Source organism: Pholis gunnellus (genome assembly GCF_910591455.1).
Source record: "Pholis gunnellus genome assembly, chromosome: 2".
In the NCBI taxonomy this organism is placed as follows: Eukaryota; Metazoa; Chordata; class Actinopteri; order Perciformes; family Pholidae; genus Pholis; species Pholis gunnellus.
Window position 1 is genome coordinate 9,700,130 of NC_136536.1, and position 20,721 is coordinate 9,720,850.

Below are 20,721 nucleotides of genomic sequence, written 5' to 3' on the forward strand. Positions count from 1 at the left end.
CCGGGGCCTTTCCTCATACCGTACCTTTTTCAGTCTGACATTAAAAAGACAACTCGGCTTAAATAATGGTGGCTTTTTTAGATGTCTCCAAGACTATATATAGGGGACTCCAGGAGGTAAAAAGTACCACCTAAATAAAACAAAAATTGGAAAGGGACATTTTTATTTGTCTATTTGTAAAAACTTGAAAGGAGGAATCATTCTATATTCAAATACAAAAAAAGCTAAAACAAGAGAATGTTTTGTAATTTTTCTTAAAAATTGACCTAAACAAATTAGTAGTTAAATTTCCTTTTCCAGTAAAATCCTGGGTGAAAGAAACAGGCTTCAAACATTACAACTGTTACAGCAACATGTACTGCAACACCCTTCTACCAGTCTGTACAGAAGCTACAAGGCCTGAATGCTCCGTAGTGGCTTTTCCTGGTCTTGTGACATTTTTCTTTGGAATCACACTTGACAAGCAACAGTAGCAGCACATGACAAGCACATGTGAGCGACTCCTGCCAAACATCGAGTTTAGGTTCTGTGGACACACTTCACTGTAAGTCAGAAGTATCTAGTAGAATGTTAAAGGATAAAGAACAAATATAAACGATATACGTACATGCTCAAACAAAGTAACTGACTAAATGTTTGATGACACAACCACAAAGGACAGGCCGGCGCTAGTCTGTTAGCGTGCTCATTTCAGTAGATTTCTCTGCAACACAAAACGTCGGCATGACGTCAACACTATAACCTCTTCAAATTCTGTTATTTCACTTTTGTTTTCAATAATGTAACCTTTTTTAGATACGGCATTGGGAAAGATCATGTGACATTTTTTTTACCCTCTCATAAAGTGTGTTCAGTATCGGTTTGTAGGAATTAAAAGGTTTAACGGATAAAGGGGTTCACGTAAAGTTTGATATATTCTTACTGTTTGCATGGTGACATGTTATATAGACAGGCCCAGATGCTCCGGCAGCATCCTCGTGACTGTCAGGTTGGAGCAGCGAGGCATTTGCAAGTCAACTACAGCTTTGACTACCATCTGCTCTGCCAGAGATGGATACTGTGTTGTTGTTTTTTCCCGACACTGTCCTCACTTTCTCTCCTCTTTCTCTCTCCACTTTACTGAAATAAATCTTGTCAGGGTTGAAGACTGCTGCTATCATTGTAGGATGTTTTTTTCAGGCAGCGTGGCAGTGAGTGTGACGTTTGGAAATCCAATGGATGAGCAAGTAAATAGTGATCGGCATATGGGGCATTGCGGGATTTGATATAGAACATGAGGTGGGTGGGGCAATAAATGACTGTATTTCAGAACATCACAGCACCTTTAGCATGACTTCCGGCTTTCAATAGATGGATTTTAAGTACTTTTTATATTAATGTTTAGTGCATTCTGTATACTCCACAATGGATTTATAAGGATTACTGGATTTCTATATACTCTTCTGGATCACAAGATTAACTTTTACAATTGGATTTACTTCATAGCAGAATGCTACAATATACAGTCATGTCATTACACTGCTTCGACTCCAAACAACATGTATTTGCGCTTTCTATCTCAATAAAAAAAAAATACAAGTATACAATTGTACATCCAGTCCTTTAGGCCATGTGCAGAATGAAGCTACACATTGTTCAGCGTTGATAAAGTGAATTGAGGTCAACAGATAGAGAAAATAATTGGAATCTTGGCCTCATCTGTCTTCTTTCTCTAGTGTTGGATGGAGCCCGGGTGTTTTAAGGCAGTAACACTCCAACCCCTCTGGCTGAATACATTACCATGATCTACTGTGCTGCTACAGCCCACTCAACCATTCAAAGGTCTCTGGCCAGGGTAGCAGTGAGAGAGACAGAGGGAGAGAGGAGTAAGGAATAAGATGGACTGGCTGTGTAGATGTGCGTAGGAGAAATGTGAGGGGGGTCACACAGTCAAAGGTCACCTGGAGGCTAACGTTCGATAGCTAGTCACTGGCTGTTCCTTCCTGTACTTTGTTACTCCTACACTGTCTATCTTCCTGTCTGCCATGCTATTCCAACCAACTGATTATACTGGCATTAATTCTAACTTCGGCTCCGATCTGTCCACAAAGAACCCGTGTGGTATTTTAGCTAGTGCAAAGAGAGAATCAGTAGCTTCTATTTTCCTCGAATGATGAAAGTGAAAGAAATCATCTGCTGGATGTCTTGTGATAAAGTTGTGACTAATGTCCTCCGTAAGCACTGCGTTGTGCATCAACAAGTGGCTCTTCTTTAAAAGTCAAGTCAAGAAGCTGCACTACACAAATTAAATTGCCGCTCAACGGCTCTCAACATGGCGATGCTTAAGCCGTTTGCTCGCAGCTACCAGTGCTAACAGCGCTAACAGCAAAAACTACGGCAAACGTGCCGACAGAGCTGACAGTGTTTACCTGAGGGTGAACCAGACGGTGGGTGTTATGCTGCCATGATGCCGCTGTTGGCCGGGACAGAGTTATCAGATGTGAGCTTGCCAGTGAGGCATGCTCACGTGCACTAATAACATGCAGGCATGGCCGGGGCAACAAAGAATGGGGAGAAGCTCGAATAACAACACACACGGAGGGAGAGTGACTTCATTCTCTGCACAGGAAGACATCACTCCACTACATCTTTACATAGCAAATAGTTGTTTGCTGCTACATTAATGCTCTGAATGTCGTATATGTTCTAAGTGTCGATTATCATCGCCTGCAGTATAATCGCCGCCTCCAGTGCTCAGTGTATCAGACAATCAGCCTGATTGGCCGAGACGTGATAGGAGCCTGGCACACCCATGCTGAACACTTTCTCTGATCAGCAGCAGAGCAGACACTCAGTCCAGGCGTCTTAAGTGTGGCGAATGCGGCAGATGAAATCTTTCTGGGACAGGGAAATGTTCTGGAGCTGGAAAATAACCCTTTTAGCTTTAATCAAGATTATGATAAATGTTTCAATTGTGAAACCTGTGACAGATACAGAGCATTTCACAAAGAAAATTGTCTCCCCCCCCTCTCCCCTCTCCCGGTCTCTTTGTAAATCTGTGCAGGTGACACAAGGGAGGGAGAGAAGAGAGGCAATTTAGTGGGAGACAGGTGATCATTTGAAGGCTGGCTGACAGACAGAAGCTCTTATTGCTATAGGCTGCTCTGCTGTTTGCCTTCCTCCAGTGACAAAAGGGGAAAGGGGTAGACGGGCAGGGTGGGGCGGATGAGGGGTGGGTAATTGTAACCTTAGCTTTTAATAGAAATTCATTCTCTGTGGCTGTGGGGTCAATCAAGACAGTGACACAGGCTTCTTTTGCAAGCTCCTAGGTGGGGGAGTTGGAAGAGACGATTCAAGGCAGAGATGAAGAACTCTCTTTCAAAGCCTCAGAAACTGACAAACCAGACAGCACAGCACACACGCCAGTCAAATCCCATTTCGCCAGGTCTCTGGGAGTCTCTCCCTCATCGAGTCTTCTCTGTTCTAAACATAAAACAGCCCAGATCTATCTCTTACTTGTAATCACTGCTGTTTTATAACTCACAAAAGGTGTTTTAGGGAAACTGTGTCCTTATAAGAGGTAATATTGTAGCACAAAAAGCCCAAGGCACAGTTTAGATTTTTAGTAAAGCAACATTCACTAAGCAAGTCTGACACATAAGGCCAATTTTAGAATACTGTTGTCAGGGATGGGAGGTTGGAATTGCAGAGAGGGAAGAGGCACGTTGGGACAAATCTGTGTGGAATTCTACAAATGAGACGTGGCATTGAGGAGGTTTTTGTTTATGCATGCACGTGTCCTAAACTCTCCTGAGATTCTATAAATGAAGCATGTGATTTAGGAGGCTATATACAAGAGTGTAATGTGTGAGACTGGTTTAAGTATGTGCCAACTTACATGTTTCCCAATTTTCTTATGCTACAGTAAACGCGTGGGTGTAGATTGTGAATGAATGTCTGTGTGCAGTGTATATTTTGTCAAGTTTTCTGACGGATCTTTGCAAAACAGAGAAAATAAGAATATCTAAATTCTGCTAATTATACAAAATACATCTTCAGTTAAGCTGCTGAAAACTCACCAAAAAAGGTTGGGAACTACTGTATTACGGTGTTTGTGCTGTGTTAGTAGAGTGTGTTGATACGGAGAACAGTAGCTACTCAGCATTGAGCTCTTTTCTTTTACCTATTCTCCCCTTCTGCCCTCCTCTCACTCTTTATCCTTTATACTCAACTTAAGTCCATTCGTCTGCCCTCGCCACCTTTCCCCAGACCACGGAAAGAAAATCCCATCCTCTTAATTAAACAAGGAGCCCCAGGACAGCGGCTCAAATGCAATTTGTAACGATTTCCCACAGCCAAGACTTTGATTATACAAGAGCTCTTTATGCTGACCAAAGACTTCTGAAAGCAGTTAATCTTCCATTGAAACCCATTAGGAGTCTCCTTGGCCCCGATCATCCACACCTCCAACAATGACCCACCCACACCCTTTTCCTCAAACTCTACTGTCCTTGACTCTTATTTTTCCTGAAGGTGAATAGGGTGAAGATTACAACTAATAGATATCGCAATGAAACTTCCCAAGCTGATTAATTATATTAAGGCAATTATTCTTTGTATCAGACGTTTTCTGAAATATTATGTTTAAACATGCAAATTAGGCATTATCTTATGTATGTCCTAATTTGCATATCATTTAAGAAATGTATTAAAGTCACAGGTTTGAAAAAAAAAACAAATTTTGAGAAAATTGCCTTTCAAGAGATTTTTGGTCAAATTCCATACTATTTTCTGTATTACACGTTTCCAGAAATGTTATGTTTAAATATGCAAACAAGGCATTATCTAATGCTAACTTTTGGTGCATTAAGGAGAGTTCTACAGATGCAAACAGTAAAAAGTGTAGTAAAATAAACAGCTAAATGTGTATTTTACATGTTTTCTCTCCACTAGTCTGAAACAGGTATGCAGCAAATCAGCCCCAAATCTCAAAATTGATCAGAACATAAGAAAATATGTTTTTGAATGTAGTGCCTCCCTTTAAACAAGAGAAAATGTTGTTCAGGATGACTGGTGTGCCACTAAAGCACAACAGGACAGGTGGGGAGCTGGAGCTGTGGAGCTGCGATTTAGCTTGAAGAAATTTTGGATAAACTCTTAATTAAATACTGCATACAGACCACTCTCGCTGTCAGCTGCATTATTCAGATGATCGTTGGAGTGCTTGAGACAACTGGGTTTAAGCGAAAGTTAGGGAAGCGTAGAAAGCTGGGGGGGGGGGGGGGGGGGGTTAGCAGAGATAGTACTTTTTTTTACCCAAGCTAAACATCACTGGTGAGTCAAGCAGGACCTTGTTAGCATACATTTTCTAGCATGTAGTAGGTGTATTCAAGTTCTTACATTGACAGACTCTCTGCCGGCGTATTTGACACGGATCCTGGGCTCCTGAACCACGTCCAAATTGGTCCCCGACACCATCAGGGGGGTGTGGCCGCTGAGGAAAAACACAAGAGGACCCAATTTACTCCGAGGGTTTAATTAAATAAACATCTTCGTCAAATGACGTCTCATTTTCCTGTCTCAAAAATTCAAGAGGAAAGAAGACTGAAAGACTGCAAGACTGAAAGGGAGTCACCGAAATGGAAAGAAAAATAAAGTAAGAATAAAATAAAAATCATAAAGAAACAAAGATATTCAAAGGCCATTCCAGACTAAACTTTCTAACCCAGACGTATCTTTCGTCTGAATATTCGCCATCAGTCAAAAATGAGCGCATCAAACCGCCTTTCATCCTCAGTTTCTTTAAGGAGATAATAGCCTTCGGAGTGGCGGATGATTAGAGATGCTTTTTATCTGACTTCGCCGGCTACAATCAACTGGTGCACATTTGTGTTTGAAATACCAAGGCAGCTCAAGCATATAAGGATGCAGTGGTGGTCCTGGGCTTCACAACACAGCAGCACGAACAAAGCACGCAAACAAAGCAGGAGGGGAAACTGCTGGCTGTGCATCTCTCCCTGCAGCTGTTTGGGTTGTTGGTGATGTTTGTCGTTTGTGTTGTTGCGCCTGTCAATGTGGCGTGCAGAATAAAGATGGTACCAGATAAGAGCTGTTGCAATAATGAATGTCAGATGGGTCTGTGTTATTAGGCTGTTATGGGTTCACTTTAAAACTGTGTATAGTGAGTGACTATAGATGGACCTTGTGCTATCTACAGGCTTATAAATTACACATGCTATACTCGCACACTGAGCTCTGCTCTCTCTTTGTCTAAATAAAGTATCTATCCATCTGTCTATCTATGTATCCATCTGTCTGTCTATCTATCCATCCATCTACAAAGCAAAGAGAGATGACCAATAGGATGATCCTTCCTTCATTTCCCGTCTCTTCTCCCTCTCTGCCATCACACTTCTGCTGCAGCGTCGCCTACACTCTGTCTCTAAGCCCAAGCCATCTGCTGTAGACTCACACCTCTGATAGCACATTGTTCTACTAAGCCGCTATTTCATCTTTATCCCTCTCGTCCTTTTAATTAGTAGTGTATGTGTCTATCTGCCAAAGTCCTTCCAACACATGGATCAACATTGAATTCGATAGGAGAATCTCAGCCTCAACAGTAACTATCCTCCCCAATCTGTGAGCTGTGGCAGTTCTATTAGATCCACACTAATTGGAAGAGAACCGAACAGTAATTGAAAGTGCAATATTGACTTGAGTCTGCTTATTGCCACTGGCCTGGACTGGTGGTGGTTGGAGGAAATCCTTAGTCTGGGTGACAGAAGCTCAGGGTTGGTTGGCAAGGATGTGGATATAAAATGGCATCCCACATGCACATTCTGTGGAGTCTTTATGATGCAATCCTACGAGACAAGCGTTGTGACGTTACCTTGCAATGCTCCAGTCTGGTTCGATGCGCTGGACGGTTGGGTCCTCTATGTACTCGAAGGTGAGGCTCTCCCTGATTTGGGCGCGGTCCACGCTCACGCTGGTCTGCACTTGGCCGACCCCAGACAGGGAAGGGGCGGAGTAGCACACTATCTCCGTCATGGTCCGTCTACAAGTGAAGCACAATAGGAATTATTTCAAAATGTATATAGAGCAATGGACAGCTGTGTATGAAAAGCTATGCGTGAGTGCAGAAAGTATCTACATGTTTTAAAAAGTAGATGATAATTCTATCAATGTCGAGAAATAAGTGCTTTTAATCCTGGTTCTCTCAAACCGACAGTCCTGTTATTTCTCACTAAAGATACACTTTAAGCACAATTTATTAATTTATTATATAAGATTGCTTTCCCCTCCCTCTCCAAGGCTCCATATCCCCCCCCCCCCCCCCCCCCGAATTTCTCCTAATTCATTAGCAGAGAGCTTGTACTAGAACGGCCCCCCCAACCTCCTCTCCCTTCCCATGCCAAGAATACAGTGGAGAAACACAAACCAGTAATTAGCCCCATATCTCATTAAAGCTGGCTTGACTCCTCAACCTTACAACATTACAGTCAGACTACTGTGGCGGGGCTTAAAATAGATGCCTACAGCAGAGGAAAGTAGAAGGAGGACGTGTGAGAGCAACTAAGGGAGGGAAGGAGGTACGGGTGGAGTGAGATGGAAGAAAACTGAGAGAGTGAGAGACAAGAGAATAAAGAAAAACAGGGGACCAGATGAACATAGAAATATAGAATGTGAAGGAGGGGGTTGGATAAAAAAGAAGAAAGATCCATAGGAGCTCCAGGTTTTCTGAAAGCCATTATTACAGAGTTTAATGCAGTAGGTCATCAAAACCGTATTAAGATTTACATAAGTTTCTGAACGAGGGAGAGTGAGAGAGAGAGAGAGAGAGAGAGAGAGAGAGAGAGAGAGAGAGAGAGAGAGAGAGAGAGAGAGAGAGAGAGAGAGAGAGAGAGAGAGAGAGAGAGAGAGAGAGAGGCTTTCCCCTCGGGGATTTCTCAGTAATATCAAGGGGGAAAAAATACCAGAAAGCCGTGAAATATAGCAGCTTCTTTAATGGTAGTAATACACACCGTCATCTAGGGAACAAGAGCTCTTGTTTTTTTCGTCCTTTTTTTCATTTGCTCACAGCATGCCATATATCTAACGTTGTCTGACAGTGATGTATGTAGCAGCTCAAAAAAGTGAAAGAGACACTGAGTCAAAAGAATTGTGATAATAGCTGTAAATATTTGTTGTAGTATAAGGCATAAATGCTGTAGGTGTTAAGGTGCTGAAGGAAAAAGAGGAAACAAAGACGAACAAACCATGAAATGTCGCTGTTGATTTTTTTCATTTTCTTAACTTAATGTAAGGGACAATTCAACATCCTCAGTGAGTGGATCTGTTTCACTTCCTTATATCCACATTACACTGTAATGATGGAACTGTAAACTGTGAAATTCAAATATGTGTCTTTCATTTGCACTTCAGTGAATTCATTTCCTCCTCACCTTAAAGTGCGATAAAAAGCCTTTCTCCATGAATAGTCTGTTTTAAGCAAAAGCACGATCATGCAGGCTGTTAAAGCAAATTAACCTTTATGGGCCTCTAAAAGCACTAACACAAGAGGAAAGTCTCACCCAAAGAACTCGCATGTCTGGTTTCCAAACTGAACGTTGACACTGCTGCCGGCGCCAAGGTTTTCTCCCATTATGGTTACCTTCGTGCCCCCGGACTCTGGACCTCTGCTGGGGGACAGACCTGTGACTGTGGGGATCTAAAAAACAGAGAGATGCAAGGTAAGAGAGCAAATTAAAGGAAGAGGGACGGAGCAGAATGACAGAACAATGCAGACTAAAAGATGGGATATTTTCTAGTGGCAAAAAGGCCAGCATTTCTGTGGTACCTCTTGATACCTTCGCGTATTTATCACAGATCCCAAGCAAATTACAGTTATTCATATTGCCAGGCCGATGGCAGTAGAGTGCAGCGCTGGTGGGAGAAGAGAGGATAAAACCGGGAGCTCTTAGAGTCCCTGAGAGATCCTCCTCCTGTGTGTGTTTGAGTGAAGCTTTTTAAAAACAGTCTGAAAATAACTAGTGTTTACAGCTGCAGGCAGCTAGCCCGCCGTCACACACACAGATGGAGAAATATCCAAGCCAGAGAGCCCGTCATATCGCAAAACACACATGTACACAAGCACACACGCATAAGTGTTGCAGGCTGGAAAAGACAGTCACATAGGGAGTGTGTCTTGTCGGGAAAATTGAAGAACGCTTCTGTGATGGTGTCGTTTCTTTTTTTTTTTTAGGTGGCCTGCAATACAAGGGAATTGCAAGTGGTGCCAATTCTAGGCTCCGTGAACTATTCTCTTGATAGTTCCACTGCTTCCCAGAGTAGCAGCTGTAACTCTGGTGAGAAAGAAAATGTATAGCATTTACTGCAGAGCCAGAGAGCGTCAATCAAAACTGTCAGCTAAGTGTGACTTCCAGGATGCGCGCAAAAGCAGGTAACCTGAAAGCAACAGGGGGTAATTACTGGCTGCAGTTAATTGTTAAGGGAGTGCTAATTGTGAAGGTGTGAGCGAGCGCGAATGGCAAAACAAAGATTATCTGTTAGCTGCAGGCTGAGCAGACAGCCAATGACAGAAACGGGGAAATGTGTGCGCGAACTTGTGAGAATGGGGAGTAGATAATGTTTACCTGCTGAGGGGAGCGTTGCTTTCCATTTCAGCAAGTTGATTGTTCATGTCTCTCTCTCTCTCTCTCTCTCTTACGACCGTGCACAACCATTCAATCACACTTCATCTACGAGCTATTGCCTAAGGAATTTACCTAAAGCACCGCAAGATTATTATTATTCTTTTTTTCCCCCTCCATTAAGCAATGCTGAACTTTATGCAGCAAGTGAGTTGTAAAGAATATATTGATTTGCAAAACTGTTTTGTATAAGATGCAATATTAATTTTGCTTCATGAGCCTATCTCAATAAAAGCAAAGAGCATCCACCACCAGAGAGCCGCAGAGATCATTAATGGAAAACGTTGTGCTGTTTATGGAAGAATGTTATTTCCCAAATAAGGAGCAAGCATACACAAAGAGCAGCTTAATTACGCTGTCGGTAAGCATGGCAACTCACACATCGTTATTGGCCTGTGGCGCATAAACAATTACTTTGCAAGGTAATTGAACTGACTGCATGTTTTGTAACACTTAGTTTGTCTCACACGGAGTAGAGCACATTTTACTAATGTTTTATCATATACAGAGTTATTCCAGTCATACCACAAAGGAGTAAAGTTGCGAGGAGCGAGCCCGGAGTTCTGGTCTGCACTCTCCAACGCACAGCTGGACCGGACCAGGTCGACTGTCTGCAGGAGCGGCATCCATCTCGCATACGATCCTATAAAAGACACAAAATAATTCATCAAAATCACTGTACATACTAAAGATGACAAAAGAAAATGTCAGCTGGACTGGAGGGAACTCAATCTTTCTTAAAATATAACTTAAAGCGCAGACCTTGCCGATAGGTTTAAACGCTTGAGAGAAGTTGCGAGAAAGTAATCAAAACACTTCTCTGCTCGATATCGATTCATCTTCCACTCGCAACGCAATCTTCTTTTGTTGTCTCACTCATTTCATTACGGGACACATCCAGGCATCGACCAGGACCCCCCTCGATGACAGTCTTTAAATGAGACCGGTGCTCCTCCTCTCTTGGCACTACAGCACACCCAACCTGGGTGAAGTAAATTTCCCACCGACAACAAGGCCCCCCCGACCGCTCTGGTGCTGTGCCAGCGCGGTACATCGAACGTAAATCACGCAGCATGATCAATACAGCTTTATCGTGCCATGTGATCAGGTGAGACCAAAGCGCTGCAGGTGACTAGATCAAATGACACAATAAAATGAGGACGTCTATTGATCAGCGGTGCCAGGCAGTAGTAAAGTACAAGACACAATCGCAGGATGGAAAGAGATGGGATAGGTGGTGACGAGGCACATGGCAGAATATTGTTTCATCTGAATTACAACCCGTGATGGCGACGCTTTATAATAACTATCATTCATGAATGGTGATTAGAAATATTAACTAATTATCAACACCGCTATAATTTATGTAACTTCAACAGTTTCTTGTTGCACACATTATAGCATGTTATATTAAGTATTTTTTAATGATGACGCCATTTTTTTTATATATATTTAGATGGATAGGTAATACTTTGTCAATGGTTTATAATTGCTTTCTGCTCCATCTATCTATGTAATATTTATAGATGTTTTACAAATTATTTCTTAAGGGTTTGCAAATATTTTGCTAATAATTAACAAATACTTAATGGAGTTTTATTAAATGTTATAGTGTGTGCAACAATAAACTGTTAATAGTTTACTCATGTAATCAGAATATTATTGTTAGTGTTTTTTCAGGTATAATACAATATAAAGTCATTCATAATATAGTTTATAATATTAATTATTATTAATAATAATTTTAATGTTTGTTAACAGTAAAAAACTATCAACTTAAATTTGATTAACTATAAATTTAATATTGAATAATGACGGTTATTATAAAATGTTACCCAGATGACAGAGCTTTGTTGGATGAAATATGTGGACGAGAGTGGCGAAAGAAGGATTTACTCACAGACAGATCTGATGTTTTTTTCTAACATGGCCTCAGAGATACAGACACTCACTTGCTTTCCCCACCTCAAGGCCAACTATGCTGGTCCTTTGTGAAGTGGCATATTTATGGGAATAGGTTTGGCTTTTCAAAATGGAAAATTAAATTGTGTCCTCTCTGTCTCCATCCAGAGACCTGCTCTGTCCGTAAAACCTGAGGGTTACTTTACTTCACACCAATTTAAACCAAATTCTAATGAGGACACAATTTGGCCACTATAAAGAAAAATGCTGCTGAGTAGTTTCAGCGCTCAGGATACTGGCTGCTGAATAACTTTTTTTTGTCCGATCCAGTCAAGTCCATCCGGGTGACTCAAAACAAACAGCAGTAACAGCAACAGTCAGATAAGGACACGCATATAATAGAGATGCACCGATATCGGTATCGATATCTGATATCGGTCCGATACTGACTGAAATAGCTGGATCGAGTATCTGTGACAATGTGCCAAATTGGTTTCTGATACCATTCTTCTTATAAATAGCAGCACTCAGTATCAGCCGATACCCGATGTCCAGGTATTTGTATCAGGACTGAAAAAGTGGGATCGGTGCATCCCGAGCACATATCGAACCTACAGCCGATATGACCCCAAAAGGCTCTGAATAAAAGTGCAGCTTGAAACATCATCACGAGGACTCCAACTCCTTCAAAGTTAGACTAAAGGGGTCATAGGTTAGTTTTTTAATTTTGCTCAGTCAATTTCTTTTTTTTAATATGCCATATAAATGAATTCCCTAGCTTGTCCCTAATTGGATTAAAGTGGTGTCAGATCAGTGCACTGCTGACAAATTGTCCCCTACAGCCAAGTGGCACATAGTGAGTTTTAATTACAACTGCCCATTGAAGAGCTAGGAACCACAAAGACATACTGTGTGTCATCCACGCTATTAATTCTAACATCTTTCAAATACCACCAAAAGGGGAAAATGTAATTATCAAAAAGAAATAGTTAATCAATAGCGATTGTGCATGTATGTGTGAAATCTTGGAACCCTGGAGTTGGAGTTGAAAGATGACGTGTACCACCGGATTGTTTCAAAAGTAGAACGTTTACAAGCTCATTATAAACCAATAAAAAGCGAAATCATTGTCAGAAAATTCCCGGTGGGTTCCATTTCGGCTCCACCGGTTTTGCCCTCCACGTGGACTGTTTACCTGCATTTAACCAAAGCCTGCTCAAACGTGATTGGATAATACCACACACTACTACCAGAACGCTTCAGATACCTAAATCTTGTCCTGTTGCCTTCACATTCTGCCTAATAATGCAGAATCTGTTCATAGAGATTAGTGTGTGGTGACCTATGTATTGTAACAGCACTATAAGGCTGACAGTATGTGTGTTACAGCATCGGTGCAGTGCTGAGCTGTTCTCTTTCTGAGGGCAGAAGTAGGCCAAAGAAAGAATTAGGGTTAAAGTCTCCTCTGAGAGCCATGACTGTGATAGCTTGTGTGTGAGTTTACATGAGTGCGTACGAGTGTGCGTTTCAGCTGTGCCTCAGTGTGCAGCTAAAAACTTTACACAACTCTCTAACTGACTCCAAGTCAATGGAGAATTTCAAACTAACTGAAATGTAATAGTGTGATTATTTTTGAGCGTGTGTCATAAACACACTACAATATTTCTATGAGAATAAACGTTCACAGTGGCCATGTTCTATTATATTTTTACTAAGCACTGCATTTCCCTCAGTAATGAAACCAAATCCCCAAATGTATAGATTTAGGGTAAAGCATCTTAGTTAGCAGTATGTGGGTGATATCCTTGCCTGGAGGGGAGGTTGAACAACCATAAGGCACTGGGTTTCTCAATCTACTCGCTCTCTGGGAGATGGGCAAGTTGTGAAGCATGGGCAACGTTTCATTAGTTCAGGGTGAGCGGGACAGGCTTTAACGTGATGCATGCACAGCATGGTACAATTAGGGAGGTAAACACAAGTAAACACACACAGCTGTTGTGGGATTGCTGCTGACTAGATGAGCTACAGAGAGAGAACCGGGCTAGTGTGCTGCAGGGGGGAGAGCAGAAATGTCAGCGGCAGATTGTCTGGACCTGCTCCACACTTCATTAAGGCAGAGATGTTGGGTAGAGCAGCATCGATCAGAGTTTGTTAGCTGCTACACCCCCATACACTATATTAAAACTCCAGTTTAATGTGAGTAAAAATGACTGTTTATTGTCTCATAGCTCTGTATTGCCTATCAGGAGACTTGGCAAGCAATTTGTGTAGTTTCCTATTTGAGATAATTCATATTAATTTAAAAATGGTCATGCTGCATTGTGAACAATGTATGGCAAACAATTTTTAGTAGCCCTTTGTAGGACGCCCATGTCCACAATGCATCTTAAACATACTTATAATGTGTTATAATCTGCTTATAGCACTCAAAAATATTCATAATGCTTTATAACATTAACCAGAGCACATTATAAAGCATTTGATAATGACTTACAAGGTCAAGTTTTATATTTGTTGGTTGCTCACTGACTTTTTTTTGCAAGGATCCTAATGTATTATAATCCCCATACTTATAATACAATTTTACCACATGTAAAATGTATTATTTTTGATCATAAGATACTCTTAGTGGTCATTATTTGATTTAAGTAAAGTGAAAAAAAAACATTAAATCTCTGCAAGAACATCACACAAAATATTATTTTTCTTTGGTTAAAGCACTGAAAGCAAACAATGACCACTCAGAGTAAATTAGAATCACATCATAATGCATTATAAGAGAGATCATAATGCATTATAAAAATATTATAATGCATTGTAGACATGGGCGTCATAGAAAGTATTCCCCAATTTCCCAACTGCTTTCATTTTACTTGAAGGAAGTCCTTTAATAACCAAAGGTATTTCTAAACATCTGATTTTTAATCAGCATATAACTAATAACTTTAAATAATAATGCTCGTGCTTACTGTTCAGCGATGATGTATCCATCCTCTATAGGGGTGCACCTCACCCCGGCCACCTCCACGTTGCCCACCATGTCCGAGAAGGCCAGACCAAGGTTCGTGCCATGGATGGTCACCCGTGTGCCTCCCTCTGGCGGTCCAGCCACTGGGGTCACCTACAGAACACACAGTAAAAAAATGAGTCGCGGAGAAACTTGTAAACGCTTTTGGTGACTGTAAAGTGAAATGAAACAGTCATGGAACTGTCTTGATATTATAAATGGAAACAGGTTTCCATGGATGCTCAAGGGTAAATACGCTCTTACGGTCCAGGTGGCTGTAAAAGCAATTAAGAGCACTCCCCACGCCTGCATCCACAGAACAACATGCCATGAGTCATTGTGCCAGGAGCATGCTCTAATCACAACACTAGCTAATGGCACTGGTCTAAATATGGCATCCATACACACACACAACTTTTAAAACTTCTGCAACAACTCCTTCCTTTAGACTATACAATAGTAAGTCCAGTAAAATTCAAATCACAACTTTAACATTTAATTTAACATTCTGGATAGGTCCGTGCTCATAAACTACTGCTGTTCCCATAGATGATAAATCTAACATGGTGCCATATTAATGCTTAGTGCAGATCACCTTCTCATAAAATACAATATGGCTACCCAGCATGACCTTGGCACAGGGTGCCACACTGCCTTCTGTGCTGCAGAGCCCTGTTGAGGCTCCGACTTGGCCATCATCCAGCCCTTTAAACAAGAGAGGAGAAGCGGAGGAGGAGGAAAAAGATAAAGAAAGACCAAGAGAGTAGACAATAAGGTTCGGTGGACAGGGAAGTAAAGGAGAGAGGGGGGGGGGGGGGGTAAGAAAGAGGAGGGCAGCAGGGAGGAGGCGACGGTCCCTTTGCTGCGTGGAGCTGCTATGTAAACAATCAATACGCTATTACTGCCCATGCAAGCAGAAGGGGAAGAAAAACAACAGTCAGTCAGAGTTGTGCCCGCTTACTGAGCCGCAAAGCGCCACGTGAGGCCGACCCTTGGAGTGGTGCTGTACACCCTCCCCTCCCAACCCCCGACACCCACCAGGGCATTGCGGCTTCCCTGTGGGACGCTGGCATTGTAATCTAGATTCAGTGGACATTAATTGCTCTGGATGTAAAGTAAGTGTGTCACTGCACCGCCTGAGGGGTCTGAATACATGAATCTTTTAGCACTGCTTGGGCATGCAGGGTATAGAGGGGGGGAAAAAAAACATAATGGCTAAATATATCCATGTCAGGCGATGGCAGCAGCTATTCGAGTAGACTTAGTGATGGTTACATAAGCAATGCAAGGGCCTGAGAGAGAACAAGAGAGAGAGAGAGAGAGGGGAGGGGAGATGGGAGAGAGAGAAAGAGGGGAGCGGGAAAGTAGAGAGTGAAGAAAACAGAAAGGGACAGAGAGAAAGAATGGGGCAGAGAAAATGGGATGAGCAAGAGAGGGAACGTGGATGCCACTGTTCAGTCCTATCAGCCATGATGGATGACAGGCGAGGCAGGTATGGTGACAGGGCGGCAGTGCGCTGTATCACAGACGGGCATGCTAAAAGCTTGGGAGACCTCCTCCTTCTACTTTTGAGGCTGAAATGGAGCTCTTCCCACGGTGGACCAAGCACAGGAAGGCTTTAATCCATGCATGAAACCCATTTGACTGAGCTCCCCATTGGCAGATAGAGCCTTGCTTCATCAGTGGATCGTAGAAAAAGAACCACTTCAAAGACTCACGCCACTGATGTCTCCGGGCTGGGAGAGACGTGCTGCTCTTTGTCTCTGTGTCTGTAGTTCTTACACGAAACACAGGCACTAAATCTATAAAGCAACCTCCCTTGTACAGGACAGTGTGGTTTGATTGCCTGTAAACCAGATTCTGATGACCTTTGCAGACCAGAGGGAACTCACTCCAGTCATGTGCTGATAATCTTTAGAAGGGTGGAGTTTGTGTCTATATTTCACTGCAACAGCGGCTTCTTTGCAGCTCTTTCCACTCTTTTGCTTTCTGTCTTTCATCACCTCGTCTCCCCCCTGGGCTGGGTGACACATCCTCCTCCTCCTCTAAGCACCGGCGTGCTTGTTTGTCTTAACATACAGACTTTCAGAGGGAAGCGGAAGATGAAGCCTCATTGGACATGCATTGCACACCCCTCCCGCCCTTCCTGCTCCCCCATTCCCACCCAGTGCTGCCATGCCACGCTCTCTGTGTAATCCTTTTAAGAGCAGTGCGGCTGCCCGCCTGGCATTGTCACACTGTCAATAGAGGGTAATTCCCAACAAACAGCCAGGCAGCCTGCACATCACACTCCCCGCTCCCACTCTTGTGCTTTCTGTAGCATGATCTTTTTCTGCAGCTCAGGGGATCAGAGTATTGGCCACTTCACCACCACTACTTCCTTTAACCACTCTGCAGGATTTGGCAACAACCACTGAAAGACTTAAGAGGGATGAGATGACCTAAATTGAGAAGAGAGGCAATATAACGTTGCTCCTTTGCGAAGATAATCTGCTAGTTTGAGCAAAAGAAAAACTATGGAGACGCAGCGAAATGGCCGTCAACGTGAACTGCCTGGGGGTTATCTGCCAGTGTGGTGTTGACTTATTCAGCTGAAGTAATGGTGGGGAAAGTTGTGCTGATGCAGCCAAGGCTCAACTCAATACATACAGCAGAGAGCAATACTGCTGCCTTCGGGCTATGCAAGCCTAGCATGTCCCTGTAACTGCAGCAGCTGACCGAGCTGAATGGCACTCTCCGAGACAATTCACAGCTAATAATGTTTAATCACCCCACCTACTGTGATAAATACACTATTTCAGCATTCTTACTGTATTAGCAACCTTTCTTACAGTTTAAGGCTAGTTAGATTCAAGAGTTTTTTTAGATTCTTTTAATGCCACTCTACAATAACCAAAATCGAAGAAAGAAAGCGACATCAATTACTCAGTGTTAGGGACAATTTCAGAGATACACCCAATTGTTGTCCAGAGACCTGCATTTGCTTGCGCTGCCGCTGGTATCGGAGATGGGAGTGGCGGAACAGAACTGGGAAATAATTTACACGATGGCGGGTTGGCTTGGCAGTTTCACGTTTCTGCTCAAATTACACGGTGCCTCATACACAGTACATTGCCTTGTACAGGTTTCAGGCATGTCATGAAATCTTGGTTGAATAACCAATTTTCATTGAATTGGCACTTCCCCATGTCGACGCTACCTAGCAGACAGTGTGTCTACTCTGAGCATTCCGGCCGTGTTGTTAGTCGCTCTATCCTGACCTGGTGAGGTTACATTTTAAGATTTGAAATTGCAATGTCACAAAAAAAGAAAAGAAATTGTAAGCATTTTTAAGACTTTTGAATGATTGATTTGAGACATTTCAATACCATTTAGGGCAGAATTTGTATACCAATGAATTCAATGCTTTTTGAGACTTTAAGGATCTGCGGTAGCCCTGTTTAGTATACACATTTATTGCAACAGGATCCTTGAAGCTCTGAGATGTAGATTCCATAGCTGGATATTTTGCTTCTGAAACGAAATAGCACTGGATACAATTTAGGAGCTTGCAGCTAATCTCTTTGTCTTTTGGACTCTGCTCAGACTAATTCGAGCATGTCACATTTAATTGTGAGTAGCATTTAATGGGCTTGATAAAAACCCCACTGATCACTTGTTCCCTAACAAACTACATCCTAAATACTTTATGGGGTCTTAAATGTCTTGTAGTCAGCCAAGAGATACGGGGCGTGATGAACAGGAGTTTTTAGTGTGTATAGAGGAGAAAACAGACAGAATGATGGGGTAACGGGTCTGTTTGTGGATGACTGAGCTTTCCTCCGTGTGAACACTTGCGCTGTGTTTAAACAAACCACTTTAACTTCTTGCGAGACGTAGACATGTGTTGGCATTTTACTGCACATGTTGTCTGGCTAAAGGCTTACTTTACTGTGCAACATGTTCTTCCTTCTATCGGCTGGCTTAATGAGGGGAAGCACACAGCACTGCTGCTCTCACAGGGTTACAGCAGAGAGGAGAGTTCAGTAGTACGATGATACTGACTGACGGGCCCACCATCCCTGTGGTGTGCAAAATATCAACAATAGGCTTGCATACACCGCGTGGGAATCCTACCTTTGTTCTATCCTAAGGCAACAGCTACATGTTTATATTCACTGTCACTGGGAGGCAGGGAAGCCTCTTTACTATACTGTAAACTCATACAGAAGCCACGGCCAAAGCCTATTGAGAAGTTGCCTTTCATATGCCCATCCAACTCCCAGCTTCATTTGATGTCGTTCCCTCTGCTGTTAGCAGGGGCTTACATCTCTTCAATATTAATGGCCCATGGTGGGAGCCACCATGGCACTTAATAGAAACATTAATTATTCAAAAGGCCTATCTTGTGGTAGGCACATATACTAATGTGCTAGTATGTATACAAATCAGCTCATGACGGGGGCTTTGGCGCATACAATCAAAACCAAATTTATTAATAAATTCCGCTCACCAGGGAGATGTCTGCTTCTTAAAGAAACTGTAATCACTGAGAGACGAAGGGGGTAGGGCGCGGCACAAATGAATGCCGACTTCACAGCCAGAGCACAGGAGGAACATTTGTGTGTGTCTGAAGTACGTGCTCATGTGAATCGTCTAAATTAATGCAGAGTTTTTGGCACCCACAGTTGTAAACAGACACAAGTTTAGACAGCCCACAGGGGGCTCCATCTCCCAACACGTCCCTTGGTTCTTCCCACCTTTTCTTGGTTCAGTTCCCCTGCTCTGTCCTTTGTTCTCTCTGTTGCCTCACTTAGCCCCAATCAAACCCTCCTCTCCTTGCTCTCATTCACAGTTTTAACATTACCCATGCCCGGGACTCAAAGGACAGATTAATCTCGGCAACACTCTGACTCATGAGTCAGGAGTTGTTTTGCTATATTTCTGTGTAAATAACTTCTTTTGTTGAACACCCTCTTTTCTCTATATGCCTTTTGACAGCTCCCCTGCAACATTAAACTTGATGCATCGATCTTCGTCTTGTAGTGGAAAGTAAGATTTTGTTTCCCCACACAAGCTGAAATCTCTGGCTCAGAACAGAACGCCTTGCCGCTGCTGGAGGTGGACAAATGGTGCATTGTTGCCTTCGATATATGATGGATTTCTGCCTGACTGTTGTAATGATCGATGCGTCATTGGACAACAAATGGATCCAATAATCAAAATGTATACTGCATAAAGCTGCTTAATGTTTAAGTGTACTTTTCTTTGTATTGCTCATTTCATACTTCAGCTTTGTGCCTTAATATGTGATGGGCCAAAGCACCTGCCTCACAGATGATCATTTTAAAAACTCAAAACTTTTACAGTTATTTAAATTGGGCATTTCCATGTCCTCAAATAAAGAGAAAAACACCATCACACTCTCCTTGCATTGTTAAAATGTAAAGTTTTCCTGTATATCAGTAAATCTTCTATTTCCTCCCCCTTAATGCTTGTGAAGTGGGCAAGTGGTAATCATATATTGTGATCATAACACTGATAAAAACACTGAGGGGAATGAGGTATTTCGCTCTGGATGGCGATGAGTATGTGCCATACAATGACAAACTGAAAGAACAATGGAGTTAAGAAACAGACGGGGAGAAGGATAGAGAGGCCGAGTTTAAAAATGTCTTTCTTCTTTTTCTGTCTTAATCTGCATACAGTATAGCAAATCAATTAACCAAGTCGTTAACTTCACTTTTTTTAATTGGCTGGAGTTAGATGGGAGTGTGCGGTGGAGGAATGAGAGGCCAAATGAATCAATGTGGAGGTAGAGGGGTCTGGTGAGGTTAACCACAATGCACTGGTGCGTTACCAAGCCTAATTAAATAGTATGTCGTCCTGGCTTGACTCCCTCTGTGACAGCAAACCCACCAGGCGGGATGAGACTGTGGCCTGAGGAAGCAAAGGCCTACTTATGGGGAAACAAATAAGCACTTCCAGGTCATGACCATGGGGTTGCTGAGGTGGAGGACATCCAACCATTGGCTCGGTTGCAATGTCTGAGAACGCTCAGAGAATGCATGGAGAAAGAAAAGGTGAATCACACACACATCTCCCTGTTGTCTAGAACTGTTATCTAGCTTTAAAGTGTTTTTTTTTTCTTCTTTTGATTGT

At 42.5% G+C, this 20,721-nt stretch overlaps 1 protein-coding gene across 1 annotated transcript in view; it reads right to left on the minus strand.

Annotated features, from left to right (window-relative positions):
• plxna2 (plexin A2) overlaps positions 1-20,721 on the minus strand; it is a gene marked incomplete at both ends in the record, with an annotated part of 147,991 nt that overhangs the window by 33,213 nt on the left and 94,057 nt on the right. Inside the window, 5 exons of the mRNA XM_079175089.1 lie at positions 5,380-5,473; positions 6,869-7,036; positions 8,553-8,689; positions 10,197-10,314; positions 14,543-14,694. Coding sequence (XP_079031215.1) covers positions 5,380-5,473; positions 6,869-7,036; positions 8,553-8,689; positions 10,197-10,314; positions 14,543-14,694 — 669 coding nt within the window. The remainder of the gene's footprint in view (positions 1-5,379; positions 5,474-6,868; positions 7,037-8,552; positions 8,690-10,196; positions 10,315-14,542; positions 14,695-20,721) is intronic.